The sequence below is a fragment of the Suillus plorans genome, assembly GCF_016647745.1.
Source record: "Suillus plorans strain S12 chromosome Unknown HD556scaffold_1, whole genome shotgun sequence".
Lineage (NCBI taxonomy): Eukaryota > Fungi > Basidiomycota > Agaricomycetes > Boletales > Suillaceae > Suillus > Suillus plorans.
The window spans coordinates 1,599,118-1,626,575 of NW_024537385.1; the positions used below are offsets into that span (position 1 = coordinate 1,599,118).

Below are 27,458 nucleotides of genomic sequence, written 5' to 3' on the forward strand. Positions count from 1 at the left end.
GCCGTCCGTGTTTGAGTCCCACCCTTTGCGATGCGGAAAATGGAACCGCTTCAAGTTACTGGGACGATCCGGTGACGGAATAACGTTGGTGGTGGATGAATCTGTTTATCATATCCTTGGTCTGAGTTTGAGCAAACTTGCCCTTCAAGATATGCTACTCGTTGTTTCCATCTTTACATACATCCGAAGGCGAACGAATTGCTTGCTTATGTACTTGGAAGTAGTATGACACATAGGTGAAGCGCCGGAATGTACATTATATTATGGTGTTGAAAGTCTGTGTATATAGGCTGAACTCAAGGAAGCTTGCCATTCAGACTCATCTGGCTGGCCTTGCCTGCGCACTATGTGGCATCGGCTAGCGCTTGTCATCGAAGTTCGACCCCTCAGCTTTGAGTTCAGCATGGCCTATCTTTTCTAACTTCCCATCGAAATCGCGCTTCCGATATCCTGACACAATACGTTCGAGCAGTTCCGAAGTAGACACGCCGGGTGTACGTCGGGTAGGAATAAATTTACCTGAATATGTCAAACTTTCGAAGAAGTAGGGGGAAAAGAAAGGGAACAGACCTAGTGCCTTTACAAATGCGTAGACATCATCGTGACCGCCCGACACGTACGGGAGTTCGTCATGAGCAACGTAGTCGATATTCCACTTATCGATGAAAGCTTGGTCCAGAACCCATGGGCAGTCGGGAATGACCTCATCGACCCAGCGACAGTGTCGCACAGCCTCACAGCTATATCAGTGTGATTGAGTATTCAGTTGTGGAGAACTAGCGCATCATACCGTTCAGCATGTGTCATCACACAGCGTGCTTTATGGGCGATGACGTCCTCATCGGAATTAACACCAACGAGTAAATGTACAGATGGAAAAGACAACTTGGCTTGCCGTAATTGCAGGGCATGACTGGCTCAAAGATCAATATCCTTACACAAAAAGGGAGGGACGAATATACCCAAAGTGAAAGAGATCATATACTCCTAATACGAATTAGCACAAAGTCTGTTAAAATTGAATTGACACTTACCATCTGCAAAAACTCTAACAGGCCGATTTAGTGGTGGTTGGTTAATCTTGTAAGATCTAGAGGATTGACCCTCGGTCGCCTCGCGTATGAAGGCCTGGATATGTTCGGGAGTGAGGGCAGCAGGGTTAAACGTAGATGTTGCTTCAGCGGTAGGCATTGGTTCATCGGGTGCAAGGGCAGCAGGTTTCACAGACGGTAGCACATCATCGATTTGAGAGGTCAATGTTGATGCGGATGAAGAATGCTGAAGAGTAGGATGTAGCGCCTTGCTGAAGGGATGTGAACCGGCTGCTGCAGTAACACTGCTCTCTACATCGCCATCATATGTTTGGGAATCAGTGCCATCATCTGAGAGCATGCTGGAGGCTAGCTGATGACGAGCACGAGATACTGCCTTTAATTGAAAGGGGGTTTTAGCTAAACGAGAGACGGTTGGAATGGACATGGAAGAGCCTCCATCATCAGTACTGAGAGGGTCATTATCTTCTTCTGACCTGAAAACGGGGTAAACCATATGGTCAAGGAAATAAAAAAGAAGTAGTACTTGCGCGTCATAAGTAGGAGATTCTGTTGAATGATGCTTTGCGAACGAACGCTTCGAATGCAAAGTCTTTTTATGATGATGAAACGATTCAGTAGACGAATCCATGATCGTACGTTGGTACTGAGTCGGAGATGATATATATTTGGCCAACTGCGATATCAATGTAGAGCACGTGATTATTTATTTATTTCACTTATGTAATTACAGGCGTGGGAATGTATACGTGTCATTTGCGTGTCCTTTGAAAGACATAAATACATCGGAGCTGGTTCAACAATTGAGTACCAACTTACTTCTCTTGTGACAACAATGTCTGGCCGCCCGTCTCGCGCCAAGTCATGGCGTATGGCGTCTTCTCTCTCTCTCTTTTTCCTTGCTTTCCTCGCTCTATTTTGTTTCTCTCCCGCTGTCACAGCGAGTTCGAACAGTGAATACGGTACGGTGATAGGTATAGGTAAGCGTAATGCACCGCGTCATTCGTTTCACATTACTAACTTCCTTATTCGCAGACTTGGGAACAACTTATTCGTGTGTCGGCGTTCAACGCGGTGGTCGTGTCGAAATTATCGCCAATGACCAGGGTCATCGTATAACACCCTCATGGGTCAGCTTTACTGATGATGAGCGGCTGTAAGTTTTCGTTTCGCAACCCAGGAAACCATGACTGACTTATTCCTATAGAGTTGGTGATAGTGCCAAGAACGCGTTCCATTCAAATCCAACAAACACCGTTTTCGACGCTAAACGTCTCATCGGCCGGAAGATGGACGACTTGGAATTAAAGCGTGACATGAAGCACTTTCCCTTCAACATCGTTGACAAGGGCGGCAAACCAGCCATTTCAATCGGTTACAAGGGTGACACACGCCAATTTGTGAGTCATTGAAATCAGACTTCTGAATATCTCGCTGATTAGGTTCTTTAGACTCCGGAAGAGATTAGTGCCATGATTCTAACAAAGATGAAGGAGACCGCGGAGGCTTATCTCGGCGAGAAGGTCACCCACGCAGTAGTAACTGTCCCCGCATGTAAGCCAGCAATGCTGACCTGACCTTCATTCGCTTATGAACGTTTTGTTGTCAAGATTTCAATGACGCTCAGCGTCAAGCCACGAAGGATGCTGGTACAATTGCTGGGTTAAATATTCTTCGTATCATCAACGAGCCCACTGCTGCCGCTATCGCATATGGTCTTAACAAGAAGGGTGGCGAGTCTCAAATTATCGTCTACGATCTTGGAGGAGGAACTTTCGATGTTTCTTTGCTATCGATCGACGACGGTGTCTTCGAGGTCTTGGCAACTGCCGGTGATACACACCTTGGTGGTGAGGATTTCGACAACCGTGTCATCGACTATCTTGTCAAACAATACAAGAAGAAGACCGGTACTGACGTCACTAGCAACCTTCGCGCCATGGGCAAGCTGAAGCGTGAGGTCGAGAAGGCTAAGCGTACTTTGTCGAGCCAGCAGTCAACCCGCATCGAAATCGAGTCTTTCGAAGATGGCAACGACTTCTCAGAGACACTCACTCGCGCTAAATTTGAAGAGCTTAACATGGATCTGTTCCGCAAGACTATGAAGCCTGTCGAACAGGTCCTCAAGGATGCGAAGATCAACAAAGAGGACGTTGACGAGGTGAGACGTCTGACGGCAACCATATTGATACCGTCTAACACGGTTGCAGGTTGTCCTTGTTGGTGGTTCAACCCGCATTCCCAAGGTTCAACAACTCCTGAAGGAATATTTTGGCAAAGAGGCATCAAAGGGTATCAATCCCGATGAGGCTGTTGCTTACGGTGCTGCTGTCCAGGGTGGTATCCTTTCCGGTGAAGAGGGTACCGAGGACGTCGTCTTGGTGGATGTCTGTCCTTTGACACTTGGTATTGAGACCACTGGTGGCGTCTTCACCAAACTCATTCCTCGTAACACTGTCATCCCCACTCGCAAGTCGCAGATGTAAGTCCTTCTGTTCTTGCGAGTGAATACAACATACTGATAATCTGTCAAGCTTCTCAACGGCTGCTGACAACCAGCCTACTGTTCTCATCCAGGTCTTCGAGGGTGAGCGATCTTTAACTAAGGACAACAACCTTCTCGGCAAGTTCGAACTTTCGAGCATTCCCCCTGCTCCTCGTGGTGTTCCTCAGATCGAGGTCACATTCGAGATCGACGCCAACGGTATTATGAAGGTCGGTGCCGCTGACAAGGGAACGTAAGTCAATGGTTCTTCGTCAGTGCTATAAGACATTGACCGGGCTCTTAGTGGTAAATCCGAGTCAATCACGATTACGAACGAGAAGGGTCGTCTCTCTAAGGAGGACATTGAGCGCATGGTCCGCGAGGCTGAAGATTTCGCCTCAGAAGATGAAGCTAATCGCAAGCGCATTGAGTCCCTCAACGCCCTGTCCTCGTTTGTCTACGGACTCAAGTCACAACTTGGTGACCAGACAGGCCTTGGCGGCAAGATCGACGACGATGACAAGAAGACTATCCTCGCCACCATCAAGGAGGCTACGGAGTGGATTGATGACAATGGTCAGAGTGCTACCACTGAGGAGCTCGAGGAGAAGCTATTGGAGATTCAGAACGTTGTCAATCCCATCACAAGCAAGCTCTACAGTGGAGGAAGTGCAAGCGAGCCCGAGGATGATGAACCATATTATGACCATGACGAGCTGTGAGGCGGTCGTAGTGGGGATTTAATCCCGATAAAAGTTGTATGTCAGTATCAGTAACATAGAGTCACTTATTTCAATGGACGCACCCCATCCTCCTGTATCGTCTAGCCGCAAATGTGTGACGAACTGGTTGCGAAGCATATGGTGCATCTCTTGATAAATAATGTCTATGTTTTCAATGTGCGCGTTATATTTTAGTGATAGCGTGCATAATCTCGACAACGTCGTACGATACCAAGGGTACCGGTAAATGACCTCCTTGATTACTACATTGTTAGAACCGTGGTGAAAGTACAATTGGCCAGTAAGTGCATTGCGATGATGGTATTACGAGAACGAGTCGAGGAGCTCTATACAACTTTATATTGACTCTATACGTTCCGATACTCGAAGGCAGGGCTTCCAGGCTCGGACGACTCTATGATGGTGCGCGTGAAACCAGGACCTTCTCTCTGCAATGCCTCCTCAACGGAGAAGACTTCCACATCTTCCAGACTCAAAGACTTTTTCAGATATGGCAGCAATTCCTTCAGAATCTCAGACTCAGAAAACAACAATGTTCTCCGGAACGCAGCATCGACACCGATTTCTGACATTCGTTTCTGCGTTTCGAGATGAGATGAGCCAATAAAGACGGTGATAATATATCCTTACCTTGAACGCCTGGATGAACGGCATAGCGCGCTTGTCCTTGATCAACCCTTTCTCTATCAGGATATCGCGCACTTTCGCATCGTCCACCTTATCGTCCGGGCTCGAGTACGAATCCTTGACAGCCTGCACGCACGTGTCCTGCCACTCAGGGAACTTGGTCGCAACATAAATCCGAACGGCCTTGGGTTTCTTGGGGTTGAACAACGCATTTTCGACGCCCTTGCCTTTCTTGCCCTTCTGCAACCTCTTCAACAACGTTATCTCAGCATCACGGATCGTCTTCAGTGTTCCACGCATGTACACGCCTGTCTCAACGATTGACCTGTCCACGGTGCGCTCTGGGTCTGGCCACAGCGCCAGCTGTATGGACCGAGGCTCCTTTAACAGCTCTGTCCAAATATGCTCTGCGAAGTGAGGAGCAAAAGGCGTGATCATCAAGGTGGCAACACGAATCCAGTATTTGACCAAGTCTGCGTGCATCCCGATATCGGCGGTAACTTCTCGGTACCAGTCACGGGCACTCTGCAACTCGTAGAAGCCAAACTTCAGAGCATCCTTGAAAGCAGTTCTAACGCAGAAAACTGAGACCACGACAAAGAGCTAAAGTTGGATAGAACTCACGCGTCGTAATGACCCTTTGTAATGTTGATCAGGTCGACAATCTCCTCCTCGAACACGTGATCATGATAAGAGCTCTTGGGACCAGTGCGGAGGTTGGACTCATCCTTAAACATTTCCTAAAGAAATTGTTAGTAGATCGTCTCGCAGAGAGCGAAATTCATATACCTCACACCATGTCATCAACGTATGCAAACGCAGGATGTTTGCATTGGCAGTCTTTTCATCGAAGTTGGCATCTTCTACGCCATCACCAGCATCCGCCAACGACAAACGCATCGCATCAGCACCAAATTTCAGCACGCCTTCCCTCAGCGTCAGTGAGTTGCCTGTGCTCTTCGACATCTTCTTGCCATTCAGCATCAGATGACCATTCGTGCGGATGCCCTTGGGCCACTTTTCCTCTGGAAAGATTGCGGCGTGGTTATAAAGTAAGAACGTCAGATTGTTCTGGACCAAGTCCTTGCCGGAGGAACGCATATCGAAGGGGTAGAAGTAATTGAATTCGTGCTTCAATGCGTCGGCTTTGTCCTTGGGGAATGGCTCTGAGTCTGGCCATGGTCCGTTGCAGAAGACGTATTCCCAGGCCTCATCCGTCATCTGCTCGGCGCTGACGCCCAGAGGCCCAGGTGTCCGACCAAAGATATCACCACCTGAGTGAATGTGATCAGTGAGATGATAGAAGTTAGTTCTAATACCTACCGTGCAACAAATGTGCAACTGTGTAGTATGCCATGTAGATAGTCGAGTCACTCAAACTTTCAACCATAAATTGGGGATCCCAAGGTAACTTGGACCCCAGGCCGTATGTCCGGGCACACGCCCACTGATTCAGCCATGCCAAGGTGGCCTCGAACAAGTTCCGAGTCTCGACCGTCCATGTCTCCATCTTTGCCAGTAACCTGAAGTCCAATTGTAAGCAGAAGAAAAGAAAAGATACGAAATACGAGCCTCTCGGCCTGTGATCTCCAAACAGGTTCGCCGTAATCCATATACCACTGGTCCATCAAGGCGACGACGCACTCATCTGCGCTGCGCGAGATGACCAGGTTCTCTGGTTCGGCGTATGCGAAAGCCAATCCTTGTTCGATCATGCTTGCGCGCACTTTGGGCTTCGCTTCTTGAACGGTCAGACCCTTGAACTCGCCGACCAACATCACTCCACTGTAGAAACCCTCCTTGTACGCGATTTCCTTCGCCTCTGCCAGCTGCTTGACATCTTTCTGCGACTGAATTTTCAGCTTCTCTACTAAGCGGGGCGCAGTCAGCTCGCCATAGGTCGGAGTCGTTAGCACGGGAATCGGATCAATGGATACCCATTCGCGATCGATCTTGTAAAATTCAGGCTTCTTGCGAAGATCGCTGACAGTTGCGAAATCATCGGGTGAATCTGATGGTACAGAAGTGACGACACCGGTACCCTAAGACAATGTCAAAAGGGTCTACGGTGCTATGACAACTGAACGACTGACCTTCGTAGCCAAAACATTATCCATAGGCAGTACAAACACCTCAGGAGCCAATCCAAATGGTGCTTTGATCTTGGTACCGACCAAGGCCGCACCATCTATCTCCAACAGCTGTTGAGTCTGGCCGCGCTCAGGCGACAGACCTTGGAAAGTCATGTTACGGGCTGCACGATATGTGCATACAAATGCTTCTGTATCGTTGATCGCGAAGACGCCATATTTTATAGAGGTGCCAACGAAGCAATTGGTTTGGCCATACCTGTGGATGTACTAAGAAACAATATTAAGATGGATATGAGAATACAGACATGGTCTCGGGACGCAACGTAGCAGCCACCAAAAATACTTTCCGACCATCGACTTTGCTTTCAATGGCCTTCGCAGTTGGACTCCATTCTACGACCTCCATCTTGACGCCAGTGTACTCTTGGGGGTTAACACCTTCACCGTCGGATCGATCATGATCCATACAAGGCTGTCCGTCTTTGGGGCTGTAGATCGTGTATCGCTCCCCGAACTTGACTTTTCCCAATGCGTGTAATTTATTCATTTGCCATCGAACGAACGAATCGTAGTAAGGGTTCAGGTCGGTTGTGACAAATGAACGTCTCCAATCGATACGATTTCCCATTGCGTTGTTATCCTCCTGTAGTACAGAAATGAAGAAATGGCAAAATGACCGAGGATCTGTTTGCACACCTTGCAAATTGGAGGAAAGTGTTTCAGCCAGTGATGGGGATCTGCGAACTTTTTGATTTCCGTGCGCGGGACGCCGATTGACAACATGATTTGGAACTGGTAAGTCAGTCCCGTGGATTTTGCAGCAATCTTGCCCTTCGTGGCTTTCCCTACTGCTGCTGAAGGCGCGGCTGGGCCGTTTGGAGCTGTTTTTATTGGTTTGTTGTCTTGCGCCTCTTCATCAAATCGTTCAAATTCTGGGCCGAACATCTCCATCTCACGAATTATCTTGTCAGCAGCAGCCTGTCCGAGAAATCAGAAATCAGATCAACAATCTCCAAAAGCCTGGCATCACTCACTTTGATCGGCATACCCGTTGCATGCAAACCATGAGGAAATAAAACACGCTTGCCCAATAATCTCTGGTATCCGGCAGCGAATTCGATTTTCGAGATGGTAAACGCGTGTCCCAGATGTAAAGAGCCATTCATGTATGGGTAAGGGAAATTGCCAAACCACTTGGGGTATTTATCCTGAATTTCGGCAGATGACAAGCCCTTCAGCTCGTCGGGTGAAGGGGCATTAACTTCGAATATACCCTCCTCCTGCCATTTCGTTTGATATTTCTTTTCAAGTTCTATGAGACGATCGCGTTTGCCCGTCTGTTATGCATCCGCCTTGTCAACGGGGGGAGTTCAACATGGAACGATAGGGAACAAACCTGGACCAACTCCATAGTGTTCGCCATGATGTATGAATTTCCTCGCGTATAGCGCCGGAGTGGGCGACTCGCAAGTCGCAGAATTGTTGTAATAGATATGATGATCAGTAACTATATAAGTAGCTCACTCAAGTTTTTTGATTAGCCAGTCACAGCTTCCGGAATCCGGAAGGAGTGAGTCAAGATCTTAGTATGTAGTTTCGGACCAAAATGCGGGAAAACGCTACTTTCACTACAAAACCATGCAAACGGTCAGCTGACAGTACTCAGTAAGTAGTTAGACTCGTGACCAGTCCGTCTAGTGTTTCAATGAACCTTTTCTCTTGACAAGGGACAAAGCTTCGTCGCATAAGCGCAGTCGTTTACTCAAAACGTCACAGTAGCGCATCACTCGGGGAGCTTCTCGATATCGATGAGCTCCCCCAGTCTTATTCACAATATGAGAAAGTGGTGCTAGAACGGTACTGCAATGCAACACGTAATGCAGACTATAGAAACGTGATATCAAGAGAAAAAAGAAGAAACAGTATAAGCGTGAACACGAACAGAACGCGTATATGGACACTGGTTAGTATCAATAACACATACGTACAAAAATAGAGACTAGGCAGAAAGCACCCTTTACGCGTTCACCTACTGCCAGTATTGGCGACCTGGCTGGTATGGGTAGAAATTGCCTTCTGAATTAGCCTGCACCTGCGGGTACTGTCCTCGCACGCCGCGGCCTGCAGGTTGCTGTTGCACACCAACCCCTTGCCCTGAATCTTTGCGGTAAGATGCCTCAGGCGACCCGCTCTGTGCAGCTACTCCCCGACCCAAAAACCCCTGTCCATGTCCGTACAATTGCCTCTCACTGGATGTATGGTGATTGTTTTGCGTCTGCTGCTGCTGCGGGGGCTGGTGGTACCCAATATCATCGGTATACCCGCCAAATCCGCGCTGCACGCCCGCACCCATACTCAACCCGTCACTCTGTTTTGCGGGCTGGTGTTGATGCTGAAACATTGCTGGCGGAGTAGGAGCAGGGTACTTAACAAAGGGTGTAGGGTAACCTTGGTTGTAGGGACTGCCATAATACTGGTTTTGAGGATACGGATAAAAGTAGGGCATCGGCGGGGCGTAGGGTTGCTGTGTGCTTGCGGCAGCAGGTTGCGACGACTGAGATGTAGAGGGAGGGATAACCGACGAGGGGGGTTGTGAATGTTGGTGCTGGTGTTGTGAGGTAGGAAGACCCTTGACATCATCATGACCTAGGACATTACGATTGCCGCCAAACCCTGGAGATTGCGCATAGGAGTCATAAAAACCTTGCTGCACTTATAATCAGAACACAAGATACAACAAGCCGGAACAGTGTACTGACACGTTGATTGTCACCATAGTATTCACTACCTCCAAAGCCGCTCAAGTGGCTACCTTGCGATTGGTGCTGCTGATGCTGCGTCCCAATCTGCCCAAAGGGACCCATACCACCACTCATGGATGCACTGTAGTCCTGCTGTTGAGGAGGCGTTGGTGCATTGAAGTATGGTGCATCTTGCCGGAAGTACGCCGCGGACTGGGCCTGCACCTGCTGGGCAGGGCTGTATTGTTGAGACTGCGTTTGCGGGCTGTCTAAGTGCAAGTGGGCAGCATACGGCTGAAGTTGTGGTAATTGCTGAGGTTGGTGCTGGGGTTGATGCTGAGGCTGGTGTTGAGGCTGGTGTTGAGGTTGATGCTGCGGCTGCGGCTGCGGCTGGTGTGGCGGCTGGTGCTGATGTTGATGCTGAGGCTGGTGCTGCGGCTGCGAGGGAGGCTGCTGGGTGAAGCTGGTGCTCGACGGCGGAAGTGTAGGAAGGGACATCGAAGGTGCAAGAGCATGTTGAGGTACCTGTGGGATTGGTGCTGTAGGTTGGGGAGGTACAAATTGAGTTGTTTGCGAAGGTGGAAGAACAGGCTGCACTGGAGGCGGGAGAACAGGCTGCGAGGGAGAAGTAGCGATAGAGGTGGCGACAGACGGTGCAGGCGCGGGAGTGATCTGTTGAGGTTCTTGTTGCTGAACAGGTGCAGGAGGCGCAAGAGGCGAGAGTGGCTGTGTGGCCTGCTGTGGGGATGGCTGCTGTTCAACTACGGAAGGTTCGACGCTGACCAAAGATATCAGTTGATGATCCTCATATCAGTTCTAAATTTTGACTCACGGCGTGGGCTCGATGACGTCTCCACCAAGACTCAAACTTCCAAACTGCATGCCTACTTTGTCCAGGCCAGGAGTGAAACTAGTCGACAAAGGCATGACAACAGCTTGATCGATGCCCTTGTACTTGCTACGAACCGCGGGCCGCGAAGAAAGAGATACAGGTGATTTGGACCGAGTAGGTGCATCCTGCTTTTGAATTTGGGTCGGAAGAGCTGACACGACAGCCACAGGCTCGGGTGCGAGAGCAGCGGGTTCCTCCTGTACTGCAGTAGGGGGCTCTGGTACGGGTTCTGGCTCCGACATCGATAGAGGTTGAGAAGCAACCCAAGCGTCCACAGGGGGTTGGTGTTGGGTTTGGTGTTGAGGCTCATCATCCCATTCAGGAGGCTGGACGGTTGTAGGATCCTCCCAACCTTCAGATACTGGTTCTACATTGCCATTGAGAGCTGGTGGAAGAGGAGCGTGTTCAAAGGCTGATTCGGGTGCAGGGGCGATAACTGATGGTAAAGGAGGTGCAGGGGGTGACGCTGCGACGAGTTTCTCTTGTGGTCTGCGCACAAGTAATGATTAGCTGTGGAAGATCAAACTAAATTCTTAATCGATGCGCACTTTGCAATCTGAGCCCAGGAAAGTTTGGAAGTTGCCGGCAGTTTAGCAGATGATATAGGAGGTTTGGACACAGTAGCCACATTACCCCAGCCAGTATTAGCACCCCACGGAGCAGAAATTGTGGGCTGCGATTGAGCAGGAGCCGATTCAGCAATGGTAGGCTCTGAAGGCCAGGTCGTAGCTGTAGTCAATTCATTTGCATCCTGCGCAACACTCCAACCTCCATTCAACTCTGGCTTATCAACAGCATGTTCAGTGAGATCCTCAACCTGCGCTGGCTTGTCTTCGGGAGCGGGGGCAGAAGATTTGGCACGAGAAGAAGTATGACCATTGACTGCAGGTGCACCCCGTGCGCCACCTCGACCACGACCGCCTCTACCAGAACCACCGCGTCCCCCGCGTCCACCTCGACCGCCGCGCGAGTCACTACGTGAGATGTTTGGGTCCTTTGACGGTGCGTGCTGAGCTACAGGAGTCTTCTTGTCCTTTTTGCGCGTAACTGAACCCCATTGTTCTGCGTGCCCTATGGGTTGTTACGGAATTAACAAAACCATGACAAGAAAAATGCAAAAACGAATACGACATACCTTCACTGATTCGAGTGACTGCAAGCTCAAGATCACCGCCGACCTCATTGAGGAGAGACTGGAGATCTGAAAGTATGGATAATTAACGAAACGTCATGTTGTAAAATAAGGACGCACCTTCATTTGACCAGGCAGGGAATAGTTCTTGGAGTGTTGGAACTTGAGGGTGAAATTTTGATTCCGAGGGATCAGAGGGCAGTTTGTTTCTGAACGCGGCTGATTTATATGAAGACATATTCAACAAGGACGGACAACGACGACGAGACTGACGAGCAAAAGGTAAGAAGGACTGGTGGAGTTTGAAAATTCTAAAATACTAAATTATCCGGTCATAACATCCAGTAGGACACCACCTATAAGGGGGTCGATGCGGAAGCACATTTAGGATGATAGTCATGTACCTAGTAGTTTATCTGTCACAGATGTCAGACTTGGGAGAAAACTAGATGAACAGATAGAGTTACGGTAAGGTCCCCTCCATTATATAAATCTGTAACAGGCTGTATAGATATACTTGTACACTTCTAGTTGTTGGTACACTCTTGTACAAATATTACTTTTTATACAATAATTGAAATTTACACAGATTTCTACAGGAAGTATACTCTTTAAGGTTCACTTTGATGTGATTTGGAGGAAACAATAACATTATCAGAAATGTTAGCTATGAGAAGTGAACTGGGATGACAGGATTGGTGATGGGTTTTTGGGTAAAGGCATGCAGTGCTTTCTGGCCTTAGGGAAAGACCTAGATAGACTAAGAGAGTTGAGCTTTAATTCTCAAGTACTAATGGGAGTCCTAGTGATGTTCCAGCTCAGCTTAGGCTCAAAGCCCCAGCTTAAGCTCGGCCTGGGGGGACTTAGGCTCACCAGATTTCAAGCCTGAGCCATGAGCCCAAGCCAGCCCAAAGCTGGGGCTTAGGCCCATATAAGCCGCAGCCCATATGCTAAATGGCTTGTAATCAATGTCCGAGCTCCATCATGCCATTCCCAATACCACGAACACCATGTGTAAACGCCTAGCACACATCAGCAACTGCTGATGTGGCTCAGACAAATATGGATGGATGAGAGCAGGAGAAGGGAAGAAGACAAGGAGGAGAACAAGAACAAGAGAGAGGAGATGGACGGGACGAGGACATTGGTAGTGTCTCCTGGATCAGGCTGCATTCCAATGATAAAGGTGGAGTTGACCACTGAGAACAGACCAGCCTAATACAACTGTGAGACTTGGATTGAGATACATAGAAATGGGACTTAAAGTAAAATTCTAGATTCACTAAAGCACTCAGTACAAGATGGGCTAAACATTCTAACAAGATGGAGACAGCTGGCATTAGTATCGGAGCTTGAATACCAATGCCTGCTGTTCGCCAACATGTCTGCCATTCTGCAAGACTGAAAGTGGACACTCAAACTCACCTAAAGGCAATGAACTTACCCCCACCCCCCATCCATCTGGATCCTGTGGAAGAGGGAAATCTTGAGGACATGGGTCCAATCCCCCTCATAATCAGACTCCTAGGACTGCTGGACTGAAGATTATCGTCCATTGGACGAGACCTGCAGATCTCCACCGCACAGACGCTCGCACACTATTCTATGAGGGGAAAAAATTGGCCCCTTCCAGCAATGAGGAGCATCCTTCTGGAAAGGACAAAGGGGAGATCCATCGTATCTTGGCGAAACTGATCTTCAAGACCGACTCAGACTATTCAGCAGCATATGCTGAGGATCCAAAGAAGTTTGACATAGTGGTGGGCAATCACATCGTTTTGTAAGTAGTCTACTGCTCAGACTTGTAGCTACTAATTTAATTCTTAAAAGTCTTAAAAAGTCTTTCAAAGAGCAACTCGACAAATTCAACAAGACCAGTGCTGGTGTCACCCCGCTTGATGAAAATATAGCCATCAATCTACATAGTGAGTGTTTTTTTTTGCTGTTTGTTTTTTTGGCTTTAATTGATTTAATTTATTTTAAGAACAAGTCTTACTTGAGTTCCTGTGGTACGACCAACTTCACCCCTTTCTGTTCTCTAACCCAACAGTCAGCGCCAAAATATTCACCTCCCAGCTGGGAGTCAACTATGCTACTGATTTCTACAACCTCATTCATCCATATGGGGGGGCTGGTCCCTCTATGAACCAAGAACCTCAGCACCCTCCCACGCATCCTCAGTTCTCTCCTATGCAGTCTCAATTCCCTCCAAACTCTCAGCTCCTGCCTCCAGACCCTCAACTCCCTCCCGCACAGCCTCAGTTCCCTCCTGCACAGCCTCAGCTCCCTCTCCCAAGCCCACATAACATTAGCAATCAGTACACTCCCCCATATGTCCCCTCTTCACAGCCCTCCTCATTACACTGGTGCTGAAGGCAATCTAATTGACGATCCGGATGGTGACCTCTATGGTGACCCTTATGCTGATGAGGACGAGCTCGGCCCTTTCTCTGCCCTCCTCAGCAATGCACTTGATACATTGGATGGGGACGTCAATATGCATGACGATGACAGGGAGTTCAACTCCCATCATGACTTCATCATCCTCAACAGTCCCTCAAAAGTAGTGAGACATAAATGACAGTATACAGCTTCTCCTTCTCCCCCTCCTGCCAAATCAAATTCTTTTATTCTCTCATGGAAGTCTCAGACACCTGCATACCACAGTTGCATGACATTTGGTTCTGCTTCGCCTTGCAGCCAAGCACCAGGCAGACTATCCTCATTCATTTCACCAGTGGCCATGTTGCGCAGCCACTCCAGTCCCGCATCCACAATATCCTTGTTGCCCTACATGTCATCTGACTATTATGTATTACCAATGGCATCCCAAACATCATTGTCTACAAAGCCATGGAGCTCCACAAGCTCAAAGAAGAAGAAGACCTCAATGATGGACGTGGAGGACCACCTTGGCATGCTCAACAATAAGATCTCAAACATCCAGAGTGACATGTCCGAGCACTGAGGATTGAGAAATGAGCACTATGCCATCAAGATGCATTACCAATCCCAGAAGAAGAAATTCCAGTGGCACCACAAGTCTCATTTGCAAGAAGTCCTCCTTTTAGCCACTGTACATCAATGTGAGCAGGAGGCCAAGGACAAGGAGATCCTCTGCCTTCAGGCTGCAGCTGCCTTGCAGGAAAAGGAGGCTGAGACTTGGTGCCTCAAGATCCAATATCAAAGCATGATGATACATGCTGCAGGTAAAGATGTTGATCCCTCGTCGTTATCGCCATCAGTTTGAATGTGTGTTGTCATTGTCATGTTTTTTTGTCTTTGTTGTCACTTGATTTTGCTACATACATTTTACATACATTTATTGAGTCTCTTGTAGTAGTACATGTATCTTCTGATTGCTAATGTGAGGTTGTTTTAAGTTATCCATCCCTGTGTTCAGCTCTTGAGTGAGGACTGTCAAACAGTTGATCCATCATCCTCAAACGAGAAGCTTGCCCTGGAGTACCCTCATATAACTTGTCACCCACAACTTCATCTCCATCAGGATCTTTAATCTCTTGGGTTGCAAATTCTCTGGCCTCCCGTTCAGCCCACCTTTGAGAATGACAGAATTTTGGATTCTCCTGGCAATAGTGAGCTTCAAATCAGATGATCATGTTATGCAAGATGATGCAACACATAATCCAGTGGACAGCAATCTGAAGCTCTCAGAGGGACTGGAACCACCCCTTAAGAGCAGCAAAGGCATGCTCAACACAGACACGAACTTAAATAAAACAAAAATCAATAACAAAACCATCACAAAAATCACAAAAATATGAGCACACCATGGAAAAATTATAATTAAATGTCTTCTGGTCCTTGGTCAACCTTCCATTGCAGGGCTTTTTGAAAGGGACTATGCACCACTTTTCAAGTGGGTATGCACTCTCAGCCCAAATCCAGTGGTTATCTGGAAGAAGGGCTTCATGCTGTTGATAGAGATGAGTTGATCAGAAAGCATAAGCATCATGGACACTTCCAGGATGACCAAGAGCATAATCAACAATGACAAGGTTGTGAGGCATAACAACTGCCTAAAAATATTTAATTGTCAATCATAAAGGGAGAGAAAAAAATACCTGACAGCCAAGAGAATAGTTAGATTTCCTATCATAAAATGTCTCACAAAAATGGGCAGGTTTGGCATAAAGGTCAACTATAGTGCCATCAATAGCTAGAATGCCATTGCGCCACTCAGAACAAGTTTTGACTCAGCATATTGCTAAGCAAGCTCAGCATCCTCTGAGTCAGTATGTGGGAAACCAACAAAATTGTCATGCTGGTCAAGCAGTGCAATCATTACACAATTAGTACAATTCACAACCAATCCAACACTTATACCTGCCCATTGGGCAACATCCTCAAGAGAAATTGCATTGCCATAGTAGCCAGCACGATTGAGGAAGATAGCGAGTTGAATGGAGACAGAAAGTTGGGTATTATTGGATTGGTTGGAAAAGATATGATGATCAGAGATCTGATTGAGGATGTCATCAAAAATAAAAATAATAGGGTCAACACGTAGCTTCTGCCGAAATAAATGAGGGCAGTGTTTCTCATGATGAATAAGGATGTGCAGTTGGGGGGCTCATGGAGGTGTCAGGCTTATGAAGCATGTGGGCCCTTGTAACCTCATCATGGAGAGCTGCAATTTGATGCTGAAGCTGATTGTAACGTGCAGTGATCTCATCAGAATCAGTAGATCCGCCAGACAATTCACCAAAGATGTTGGAGGAAAGAGTGGGTAAAGAGGTGATGTCCATGCTTGAATCAGAGTTGGAATTGGAGCTGGAATCAGAGCTTGACTCCGAGTCCTGAGCTTCTAATACCTGCTGATATTGGAGTTGGGCTAATAACAGTGCAGCTTTATCAACTGCATGAAGGAGATCTTTGTGGCTGGATGTGTGAGGCATGATGGTAGCTCGAGATTGAGATATGTGTTACCTTATTATCCCCCTGACTGATATGCGACTGATATGCGGAGTTTTAATCTGAGTTTCAATTTTACCATGGTCAGTGTGCAAAGTCTCACTTGTAACGCTCGTTGTGGATAACAGCGAGCAACCCTAACCCTCCATCAATTCTGGTACCAACTGTGCTGTCCATTGCCCTGGATATGAGGATGGTGGATGTGGATGAAGTTATGGGAGGGAGTGAGTTGATGGGTGTGCTGAGAGATACCTACACAATGTATAACCCCTTTCCTGGGCACTGCCAACAGGTTCCAACGCATCTTCATCTGTCGCCTCGCCAAAAGCCAACTAACCTAATAACACCACCAATACTACCACAAACACAAACACCTTTCACTCCTCCACTCATAAACCTGCTGCCAGCACTCAGCGCCCATTCCCCCAAGCATTCAGCCCACTTCCAAGCTGATATGCTGCCAGTGCTCAGCACTCATTCCTCCAAGCATTTAGCCCACTTCCCTGAGCCGATATGCTGCCAGCACTCAGTGCTCATTCCTCCAAGCGCTCAGCCCATCCCCCTCCAGCATTCAGCACACTCCTCTGACCAAATATACTGCTGGTGCTTCACCCAAGCGCATGTATCGTCAGCACTCAACCCACTCCCCCTCTCCCGACAGCACTTTTGTTCACTCATGTGCTTGTGAGATAGGTCCGGTTCCCAATACTCATTCATTGTTCCCCTCCTCGTGCAGTAGATATACCATGCTGGGATTCTCAGGTGGAGGCTGACAGATTAGTTACAATATCTCTACATCCTTTATTGTGTACACTACTCCCATTATCCCTTCCAAATGCACAAGTATGGTTTTGAAGTCCGATCTGTGCCGGCCATCTATGGCACAAGTTTCTTCAAACTTGAACGATTTCTGAGCGAGTCTTAGTGATGTTTTAGCAAGTCTTGAATTTTACTTTGAGTCCCGCTAGAAAGAAATGCACAAAAGTAAGAATAATGCCCATATTGTCATTGACCCAATAAAGGAAGTCGTTGTTGTGCTCAGTCAAAACTTTCTTGTACATCACTGAGCATTGTCCTTTGTACTCATGGGAAACCAATTGCTAATTCAAATTGAAGACCACTGTTAAAGATAGCACCAACTGTGCCTGCCATGGACAAAGGTATGGCTTGGAATATAGCAATGCTATAATTACAGCGATTAGAATGTGTTAATAAAACCACAACAATTGGACTTACTTTGTGTGTGTTGTTGTCATCCAAATCCTCCAAGTCAAAGGACACTGATGAAACTGAGGGCAAGGCATGATGTGATGAGTAGCTGGTCTGAGCGCAAGGGCAGAGTGTCAGGCACAAGGAAGATGTGATGTCAGCCCCAAAAACTGCAGAGTATCAATGTTTCATTTTAATATATGTTAGAAAAAGACCTACAGTATAAAGTGCAGCATATCTGCAAACAACTGTCTCAGTACTAATTCAGACACTGAAACATGAGTCAGTTTAGCTTTACCTTTTTGATTAAACAAGTACTGATGCCATGTAGTAGACTTACTTGATAGGTACATTGTCAATACAGAGTTCTGATCCAGACACTGAGACACCTACTTGATAGGTCCTCTTTATGCATTTATAATAGTATTCAAAGTAAAAATATTAAGGCTCTGAAATGATTCTGAAACACTTTGAAACATTCTGTAACATTCTGAATGATGTTCTGAAAATCGCTTGAAAAGTGGATTTTAAACTCCGCTCAAAACACTTAGTGCCTCAATCACTTCAAATCTGAAAAGTCCCCATGCAGGGTTAGGGTTAGATGTGCACACATACAAAAAAAAGCATGTGTTTCATAGCTAGCAAACAATGGTAAAAACATAGGTTGTATACAAGAGAGAAACCATGCAAGAAGTAGAGGGTCTTGCCTTTGGTGATCAGAGGTGCAATGGTAGCCACATCTGTGATTGTGCAGCATCAGAGAGAAGGTTCATGATAATTGTGCCCTGGTCGATAGCTTCCTCAATGGGGAAAAGTGTTTCTCCAGGAACCTAATGATACATCTCATCCATCCACTCGATCTCCTCTGCAGACAAGTGGCCCTTGTCATTGGTGATTATGATGTGATTTGACTTACCGGTAGTTTTGTTAGATGCAGAGACATTCAGGATACCATTGGCACCAATGTTGAAGGTGACCTCAATCTGAGAAACACCACGAGGTGCCGGGGGAATACCAGATAGCTCAAACTTGCCAAGCAAGTTGTTGTCCTTCATGTGTGCATGTGCATCCTCGTACACCTGGATCAAGACACTAGGTTGATTGTCCAAAAATGTCAAGAATGTCTCAGACTTCTTGGTGGTGTTGCACTTGGTAGAGACAGTTGTGTTGCACTTGGTAGGGATGGTGGTGTTACACTTGGTGGGAACAGTGGTATGCGCTTGGTGGGGAGGGTGGTGTTGTGCTTGGTGGAGATAGTGGTGTGCGCTTGGCAGAGACAGTGGTGTTGCACTTGGTAGAGATGGTGGTGTTGCACTTGGTAAAGACAGTGGTGTTGCGCTTGATGAGGGCAGCTACCTTGAGACATTGAGGTGGCTATGTGGCACAGTGAGGATGATAGCAGCACATGTCACATCAAATTTAAACTCCACTTAAATCTCGCATTGACCTGCACCAAACTGGTCTGGTGCATGGATGACCAATGCTCTCCCATGAGCTTAATGCCCTAGTAACCATTATGAAAACCATCTCCTCTCAACTTAGAAGTCAGAATGCAGTTCAGACAGTATTTTCGTTTCATTTCTCGGCACAACTCAGATAGGCTGAATATTTTTGTATATTTAATTCCATGATGAATTTTGCTTAGTCATTCACAACAATGACTCAGACTAAATCCCACGCATGTTAGGTGACTGTGAAAAATAGTTCTCGCATGAGCTACCCTGTGGGAACTTCCTAAATACAAGGCTCGCGTCATTTCTACGGTCAACAAAGTGACATCAGAACAGAACACCACCAAATTATGAATACTTCTTTTGCATGGCATAATCAGCTAGTCACATGACCCTTGGTCACAAGATACCAAGTCATGTGACTTTAACAGTCAGGTGATCTATGATCTCAACCAAGTCATGACAAAGCAACATCTTGAGATGACTAAAGATTGATGACACAAATTATAATACAGAGGACTCATGTAAATAGTTAATGACTAAGCCCATTTCTCTTAGAATGTGGGAAATAGTAGCACAGCCACCATATTTTGTCTATATAAGACTCCATTTTTTGCCATAATAAAAAAAACAGAGAGGGAGAAGCCCCACTTTTAAAGAATAAGACTGAGTGTGAAGTGTGATCAGTGTCAACAACAGTGACAAGAGCTGTTAAGCAACTAACTGAGAGGTCATTGTGAGCAACATCCAGCAATACTTTTTACTCATTACCAACAACTGTGAAATACCTTGAGCTCACTGTGCTCAACAGCGAGCAAACTCTTCTTGTTATTTTCTACTGGTGAACCTCTAGTTTTCTTTCTTTTCTTTTCTCTCTTTCTTTTTCTTTTTTTTCTTTTGTCTCTTCAGTTCATTCACATCTTAGTGTTATTGTTCTGAATTTGTTCCAGGATCTTCGTGTTGTCTTTACGTCTATCTAGGCAAAGGCTTAGTGGGAAGACTTCAGGAGTTGATAGTGACACTTGACCTCACTCATCTGAGTAGTGATACTGAGCCAGGGTTTTCTTTGTCTGCTAGACTTTAGTTGTTGAATAGGGGACTTGGTACTGAAAGCCAAGGACGTCCATTCCTGATTCTGTTTAATACTCATCGTGAGTTCCTTGGCAGCAGGTTCAATAGTGAGCTAAGAGTTCTACTGAGCATTGATTAGTCCTGACCTTTGATTCTATCTGTTTGTGCTGAGGGGGTGATTGTTATAACTTTGCACGACTTTCTGTAGTAAGTTTGTTGCAAAAATATTAGTACTGAAGGAAGGATTTCTCTTATCATTCTTTTTCTTTTTTTTGTCATCATCATACTGTTAGATTGACCACGTTCTGTTTATTGTGTCTATACTGTTGGAGCACCTGGTATTGTTACTGATCTCATCAGGAGTACTTTCATCTGAACATAGCTTGGGGAAGTGTAAACAGCCACCCACAAACAACCACATTATCAGTCATTGGTATTTGTCTGAATCGCTGACCGTGGAGATATTTGATTTTGTAGTAGTTTATCTATAGATCATCTATCTAAGAAGACAGTGTAGATCAATTTGAGTCGTTGATTAGAGATGATAATAAGATACCAGCCCCAATGCCTCGCCAGTCATAATGTCAAGCACTCCTCTAACAGATAGATGCTGCTAGCCTAGATGTGGCTATGGCATGTGTTAAACATGCCACACAAAATAATGGTAGTTCAGACTCAGCTATGTCTGATATTAGGACCCCATCCACCATGTCCCCCATGTCCATGTCTAATGCTTCAGAACATTCTGGCAACTCAAGTGTCAATTCAATTGCGATCCATGAGCAATTTGCTCAACTTATTGGCTTACTTACTGCCCTTCGGAATGAGTAGAGATGACCCGTGTCCTTCACCAATCCGATAAGCCCCCTATGCGAGCTCCACAGATCCAGCTACTTGATCACTTCACTATTCACTGCCTCCTCCTATTCCAAAAGAAGTTATGTGTTTCTCCAGAAATATTTGATGATATCCTTGATGAGATCAGTGACGATCCTATTTTCCATAATCAATCCAACAATCCCCAACTTCCTGTTGTCATCAAACTTGCAATATTTCTTAACCATACTGGCCACTATGGCAATGCAATCTCAAATGAGGATGTCTGCTAGTGGGCAGGTGTTAGCATTAGGTCAGTCACGAACTGCACTAATTGTGTCATGATTTCCCTGCTTGCCAAGCATGACAAATTCATATTCTTCCCCACTCTTGACTCTGATGATGCTGGCCATTTCCAGAAGTATGTTTAGGACAATACTTGCCCAGAATGGCAGAATGGTATCCTAGCTGCTGATGGATCATTGATAACTCTTTGTGACAAGCCAGATCTCTATGGCGAGACTTTTCATAGTAGGAAGTCTCAGTACTCCCTCAACTGCCAGGTATTTTATTTTATTTTATTTTACAGCCCTTTCTCTGATTTAAATTCTTTTAGGCAGTTGTTATGATCCATAATCTTGCTATAGCAGATTATGCTATTGGTCACACTGGCAGTGCACATGATACATATGCATTCTGATCTACTCATATTTACCATCATCATGCAACACTTCTTGGAAATAATCATTGGATCTGGACAGATAGTGCCTATCCATTAGAGCCATAGTGCATCTCCCCTTTCAAGAAGCCTGTTAATGGGGCCTTAACCTATGACAAGAAGACATTTAACACTGCCCTTTCCAGAGTATGTGTGTTATTTTATTTTTCCTTGTGTTCATTTATTTTTGGTGATTTAGATTTGTGTCCGGGTAGAGCATGCATTTGCTGCTCTTAAAAATCGCTTTCAGTCTCTTCGAGAACTTTGGCACCCATTGCAGCATGACAGACACCTTGCATATATTTCTTACTAGGTCCAGTACTGCCTTATCCTTCACAACATGGTGATTTGGTTTGAAGAGCACTATGGGATCAAGAATACAACTGAAGAGTCAGCCCTCCAGGCCTATATGCCTGTAGTGAACATAGATCATGATGTAGATGAAGGGGGTCCTGGAGATACCTCATATCAAGGTACTTCTGAACACCAAGTTTGTACAAAGTTGATGGAATATTTGTTGAACTAACAAGATAAATGTATTAGCAATATATATATATAACATAGGAGTAAGCATGTAACAACATATATGGGCTCAGAAAGTATGGAAACATATGTATGATAAGTCAGAGAACATATAACAAGAATGATATGCAAGACATGAGATGCGAGAGATACTGGTACAACAGAAGCGAATGATGATGATAATAAAGCCTACACTAATCAGCCACACCTCCCTTCAATTTGAGAAGCTCAATTTTGAGCTGAAGGGCGGCTTTTCGCTCAGCATGAACCTTGGCTTGAGCTTCGAGAACTTGAAGGTCAAAAGTCTTGGACTCTTGACAGCACTGATGTACAATGACAGCCTTGTTGTATTTGAGCTGAGCTTTCTTACATTGGAAGTCGAGGTCATATTTCTGACAGAGAGCATTGACCTTGGTGATCTTGTACTCAAAGGTCGCCGCCTTTACAGTGTAGATGTACAACATGTTGTTGGTTAGCGTCTTGACTTTCTCACAGACACTCCTGACCTTCGACCCAATATTCTTCCCAAGGTGAGATTTTTTTGCACCACTATTGTTGAGTATGGTCTGTTGGTGTGAGGAGGAAGATGGTGTTGAAAGTCCCAAGGATGTAGAGCATATCATTGTCTTCATAGATGACAATGCAACAGATGATGGTGGTTTTGGTGAGCGCATGAGTCCATGGCCCATCACACAATCAGCATGAGTTTTGAATGTTCCAAGAGATGAGTGGTTGCAGGTATGCATATGGGGTGGGGAGGGGGAGGAGAGCAGGCATTTGTTAGAGAGGGACTGCTGGATTGTGAGTGCTTCTTCACACTCTACTTTCCCCTGATCCTCCTGCATGGTGATGTCTTGCTCATCATAATTGAGCTCCTCACCCATGGTGAAGCTGTCAATAACAGGGTCCATGGTATCATGGGGTAGGTAATCATTGACAGCAGGAGGATGGTCTTCAGCACTATCAATGTGCTTGTCTTCAACATCATGAGTGTTGGGAGCATTGTCAATGATAATCATTGGATCATCAGGATCATTGATCGGGAGAGGGAGAGGCTTTTCTTTTTCCTTTGCTCTTTGGTTGCATCAGGGCTTTAAAGTCCCCTGTATGATCTGTACCAGGAGTGGACAAGAAGGTTTTGGCAGCATATGCAGAGTTATCTCTCCAGATATCATCGAGATCTTCGTACCATGGGAAGTCACTTAAAACTTGCACTATGACCAATTTAGTTTCACTTGATTATTATTTAAAAAAATGTACCTAGTAGATTCACTGCGGCACCAGGTTCCTCCGGATTGACTCCAGTGCCTGTCTGCTTGAAGCGTGCACAATGGGTCTTATATTTACCCTTGAGACTAAGTGTAGCATTTAGTGTATACATGAAAAGGGAGGAGGAAATATATGAAAAACTTACTAAGTGAGGCAGTTGCCCACAGCCTGTGTGAACTTCGTCTGATCCTCAGCATACATCAACTGATACATCTCATCCTTCTTAAATATATGTTTGGCAATTACTGCATGTATTTTGCCCTTATCACTCCCAGAAGGAAGGCTGTCATCAGAAGGGTGAAATTTCTTGCCTTTGTAAAATAATATTTGATGGTTGGCAGGATGGGTGCTGAGGTACGTCACAAAGGCAGACATTTGATTGCAGTTTGGTGTCTCCCACCGGATCTTGCTGATACCACTAGTAGGAGCATCACCATAAGATGTGGCAGCACTGGCTGAGGTAGCAGCTACCCCATGTCCCCTTGTACCATGAGTAATTGTGCCCCTTTCCCTAGTACCATGGGCAGGTTGCATTTGGATAGCCATTGGTGTATTAGTGAGTCTTTGAAGTAGCATCTTGAGTTGCTCTGAACATTGTACTCGAGGGCGTACAGGAGGCATAGTGTACGTATGGACCAATATTCGATTTCAGACACCATCGGTAGTCTGCTGATGTTCCATAGAGTTCTGAAAGAATTTGTTACCATTTCAGAACCTTAATATTTTTACTTTGAATACCATTTATGATCTCCAGAGGTTATGAGCCCTGACATGACCATCTATAATATGCTCCCCAGCACTACATCCTCATTGTTCAACATCCCCAAACTTGCTGAAGATAGCATGAATTGGATTTACCTACAAGGAGATAATGTTGACAGTGATAAGTGCCTGAGGTTTGATGTGATATGCAGATGGTCATGCTGTTGAGCCATTACCCTACCTCATAGGCAAGGTATCAGGTGTACTGAAGAAATTGGATGGCTTGATTCCCTCTCAGAAGGAGATCAATGAGTGTGATAATAAAATGGATGAGTATGACCAAAAGAACTCACTCGTTAAGCAAAAAATCTTCAGTATGATTACCAACCGACTGTTGCTGCATGTCCAGAAGTTCAAATCTGCCTCAAAGGTCTGGGAGGAAATATGCCAGATCCATGAAGACAAGACTGAGCTCGTCCAGATCAATTTATGGCGGCACCTACAGAAGATAAGGTGCGAGGAGGGAGCAGATATTAAAGCCCACTTCACCAAGATGCTGCGCTTGCGTGAGATACTCGCAGGCATGGGTACGGGAATCCTCAATATGGACTTCTATGCCATCATTCTCGGCTCACTCCCTGAATCCTATCGCCCTCTCCTGTCCTCCATTAATATGGCCGCCAAGATCACTAAGACCCCTTTGTTCTCCTACGAACTGATCAGTATTATCACAGAGGAATATAAGCACTATCAGCTCGCTGAGAAGCACTCCAGTAAGAAGGGTAGTCCAGGCAGTGCATTGAATGTGTGTGGATCTAAAGAAAAGGGAAAGAGGTCAGCTATGTCAAGCAAGGCTAATGCAGACATCACCTGCTATAACTGTGACCATAAAGGTCGCTATAAAACAGACTGCTGGAAACCTGGAGGGGGAAAAGAGAGGGCCAAGGCCCGAATTAGCAATGGAGAAAGGATGAAAAAGGCCAAAATGAGACTGTAGATTCAACTGCAGAGTCCGCATCCCAGGAGTACACATTCATGTCGTCCGACTTGGCGAGCATTACCAAGGACCTCAAGGTGCCTGCAGATAGATGCAGTGCCATTGTTGATTCCAGAGCCATGTTACACTTCTGCCCTGACCAAGCAAAGTTCATCAACTTCACTACCATACCCTCCCAGGAGATCCAAACTGCTGATGGCTCAAGTTTGAGTGCTGTTGGATGAGGAGACATCAAACTAGAGTTGCCTCTCATTGAGAAACACACCAAAGTCACGCTAAGAAGTATACTGTATGCACCTGCTATGGCCTTTACCCCAATATTCATCAATCACATTGCAGCTGCTGGAATGGCTATCCTCTTCAAAGGACAGATGTGCAAGGTTCTCTCGCAAGGACCCAAGCACCACATCATAGCAGAAATACTGCAGGTGGAAGGCCTATACAGCATGGCAGCAGGGAACGCACATCAGCACCACACCAACATTGCTCAAGGCAAGCTTACTGTTAGTGAGCTGCATAAGGTCCTGGGACATGTGTTCCAAAGCGCAGCAGCAGAAGCTGTCAAAAAGGGCTTAGTTACGGGCCTTGACCTAGATCAAAGCTCCAAGCCTGAGTTCTGTGATGCATGCACAAAGGCCAAGTCAGTGCACCAGCCTTTTTCCGACGAGAGCAAATACTGGACACTCACCTATTACTGCAGGCATTTTCCCATTTTCCTCCACCAAATATCCAAAAAACATTGATTGAGAAGATAGAAATTAGCCCTCATTTTTCCTCTCAAAACATTGAAAAAAAGTAATTTATGTTTCAATGATGTTCTATATATGGGACATGATGTGAAAATTGGTCATGTTCCTTCAAGGATAATGCTGTATTTTTCATGTATTGTCTTTGAAATAACAGCTTAAAATAATGTTAATTTTCTTCTGTGTCTTTCAAATATACTATGTTTTTTAAATGTTCTGTGTATATGTCATATTCCGCATTCCGGACCTACATCCGACAATGTTCACATGCCTCATCCGGACATCTGGACCCCTGTATCTCTGTATATTGGACCTCCATACCTCTGCAGCTAGCCTGCATCATTCATCCTTTGTCTCATCACCCTAAGCATGTCCAGTCTAATTTCCGGATCCGATATCCGGACACCTGATCTGATATCCACCTCTCAGGATCTTTGGATCCGACCTATGTTTCATATCTGAATGCAAACCTTAAATCAGTGCCTATCCCTTTATGGTAATCACCTGTTTCTGGTCTTCAGTTATCTCTGTTTCTGTTTTGCTTACTGATTCTTGTACAAGTTTCATCTCTGAGTTCATTTCCTATGATCTGTTTCACTTACTAATACATTTCCACATGCTTGTACATAGCCTTACCCCTCTGCTTACTGATCTGCACAGACTTACCTCCAGTATATAAACTCCTGTAGATGTATTTCCTTAGCCTGAATATCATATTAGTCCTCGCACTAGATCTCACACTAAGTTCTCATATCAGTTCTAGTCCTCTGACTTAGTTAATATCCATCTCAGGCTTGGGGAGAAATTCCCTAGGCCGCTCCTCTGCTCCTCTGCTCCTCTGCTCCTCTGCTCCTCTGCTCCTCTGCTCCTCTGCTCCTCTGCTCCTCTGCTCCTCTGCTCCTCTGCTCCTCTGCTCCTCTGCTCCTCTGCTCCTCTGCTCCTCTGCTCCTCTGCTCCTCTGTTCCTCTGCTCCTCTGCTCCTCTGTTCCTCTGCTCCTCTGCTCCTCTGCTCCTCTGCTCCTCTGATCCTCTATTCCTCCAAGTTTCCAGAAGTTCCTCCAGAACTTTCTCGCACTCATCCAGAAAGTCCTTCCGAAGTTTCCCGTGCTCCTCTGGAAGTCCTTCAGACTTCACTGGACTTTCACTGGACTTCATTCTGAAGTTAAGGGCACATACTCGGGTAAGAGGTGCAGCACATGAGCTAAAGCCAAGCTCCTCGGAATCAGTCCTACCCTTTGTGTATGGTCTTAACAGTAT

General features: G+C 46.0%; 7 protein-coding genes across 7 annotated transcripts; 2 read left to right on the plus strand and 5 right to left on the minus strand.

Annotated features, from left to right (window-relative positions):
• Nucleotides 1-196: 196 nt before the first annotated feature.
• HD556DRAFT_1319304 (uncharacterized protein) lies at nt 197-1,722 on the minus strand. The gene is made up of 6 exons (XM_041301271.1): nt 1,583-1,722; nt 1,035-1,528; nt 963-987; nt 791-913; nt 571-740; nt 197-519 (listed from the first exon to the last, which is right to left on the minus strand). Exons 1-6 carry the CDS (start codon nt 1,681-1,683, stop codon nt 359-361), a joined length of 1,074 nt encoding a protein of 357 aa, XP_041167943.1. The 5' UTR covers nt 1,684-1,722; the 3' UTR covers nt 197-358.
• Nucleotides 1,723-1,887: 165 nt separating this feature from the next.
• On the plus strand, nt 1,888-4,259 carry HD556DRAFT_1223002 (heat shock protein 70 family; the record flags this gene model as incomplete). Its single annotated transcript, XM_041296849.1, has 8 exons — nt 1,888-2,032; nt 2,088-2,208; nt 2,260-2,452; nt 2,504-2,606; nt 2,663-3,213; nt 3,263-3,534; nt 3,587-3,790; nt 3,842-4,259. 8 exons carry the CDS (start codon nt 1,888-1,890, stop codon nt 4,257-4,259), a joined length of 2,007 nt encoding a protein of 668 aa, XP_041167944.1.
• A 368-nt stretch (nt 4,260-4,627) lies between these two features.
• HD556DRAFT_1453936 (uncharacterized protein) lies at nt 4,628-8,423 on the minus strand (the record flags this gene model as incomplete). The annotated part of the gene is made up of 11 exons (XM_041308092.1): nt 4,628-4,858; nt 4,911-5,478; nt 5,532-5,647; nt 5,697-6,181; nt 6,231-6,430; nt 6,552-6,949; nt 7,001-7,256; nt 7,306-7,643; nt 7,697-7,978; nt 8,035-8,337; nt 8,397-8,423. 11 exons carry the CDS (start codon nt 8,421-8,423, stop codon nt 4,628-4,630), a joined length of 3,204 nt encoding a protein of 1,067 aa, XP_041167945.1.
• Nucleotides 8,424-8,601: 178 nt separating this feature from the next.
• On the minus strand, nt 8,602-12,059 carry HD556DRAFT_1319309 (uncharacterized protein). The gene is made up of 7 exons (XM_041301272.1): nt 11,886-12,059; nt 11,769-11,834; nt 11,182-11,704; nt 10,574-11,122; nt 9,760-10,519; nt 8,729-9,707; nt 8,602-8,666 (listed from the first exon to the last, which is right to left on the minus strand). The coding sequence occupies exons 1-6, from the start codon at nt 12,001-12,003 to the stop codon at nt 9,030-9,032; spliced, it is 2,694 nt and encodes an 897-aa protein (XP_041167946.1). The 5' UTR covers nt 12,004-12,059; the 3' UTR covers nt 8,602-8,666; nt 8,729-9,029.
• Nucleotides 12,060-13,127: 1,068 nt separating this feature from the next.
• Nucleotides 13,128-14,733, plus strand: HD556DRAFT_1435993 (uncharacterized protein; the record flags this gene model as incomplete). The annotated part of the gene is made up of 6 exons (XM_041305494.1): nt 13,128-13,263; nt 13,338-13,545; nt 13,596-13,690; nt 13,750-14,083; nt 14,115-14,317; nt 14,357-14,733. The coding sequence occupies 6 exons, from the start codon at nt 13,128-13,130 to the stop codon at nt 14,731-14,733; spliced, it is 1,353 nt and encodes a 450-aa protein (XP_041167947.1).
• A 4,006-nt stretch (nt 14,734-18,739) lies between these two features.
• On the minus strand, nt 18,740-19,048 carry HD556DRAFT_1224041 (putative heat shock cognate protein; the record flags this gene model as incomplete). The annotated part of the gene is made up of 1 exon (XM_041296929.1): nt 18,740-19,048. A coding segment is annotated over one exon (309 nt), but the record flags the coding sequence as incomplete, so codon positions are not given.
• A 3,633-nt stretch (nt 19,049-22,681) lies between these two features.
• On the minus strand, nt 22,682-24,377 carry HD556DRAFT_1435996 (uncharacterized protein; the record flags this gene model as incomplete). The annotated part of the gene is made up of 4 exons (XM_041305495.1): nt 22,682-23,561; nt 23,617-23,701; nt 23,748-23,842; nt 23,902-24,377. 4 exons carry the CDS (start codon nt 24,375-24,377, stop codon nt 22,682-22,684), a joined length of 1,536 nt encoding a protein of 511 aa, XP_041167949.1.
• Nucleotides 24,378-27,458: the final 3,081 nt, after the last annotated feature.

Bases quoted from the DNA above. Each gene is read 5' to 3' on its own strand.
- HD556DRAFT_1319304 (XM_041301271.1), bottom strand. From the start codon at position 1,683: ATGGATTCGTCTACTGAATCGTTTCATCATCATAAAAAGACTTTGCAT. The intron at 1,529-1,582 runs GCAAGTACTACT...CCCCGTTTTCAG, and splicing joins GAATCTCCTACTTATGACGC to GTCAGAAGAAGATAATGACC. The intron at 988-1,034 runs GTAAGTGTCAAT...AATTCGTATTAG, and splicing joins TGTTAGAGTTTTTGCAGATG to GAGTATATGATCTCTTTCAC.
- HD556DRAFT_1319309 (XM_041301272.1), bottom strand. From the start codon at position 12,003: ATGTCTTCATATAAATCAGCCGCGTTCAGAAACAAACTGCCCTCTGAT. The intron at 11,835-11,885 runs GTGCGTCCTTAT...CCATACTTTCAG, and splicing joins CCCTGCCTGGTCAAATGAAG to ATCTCCAGTCTCTCCTCAAT. The intron at 9,708-9,759 runs GTCAGTACACTG...TTATAAGTGCAG, and splicing joins ACTATGGTGACAATCAACGT to CAAGGTTTTTATGACTCCTA.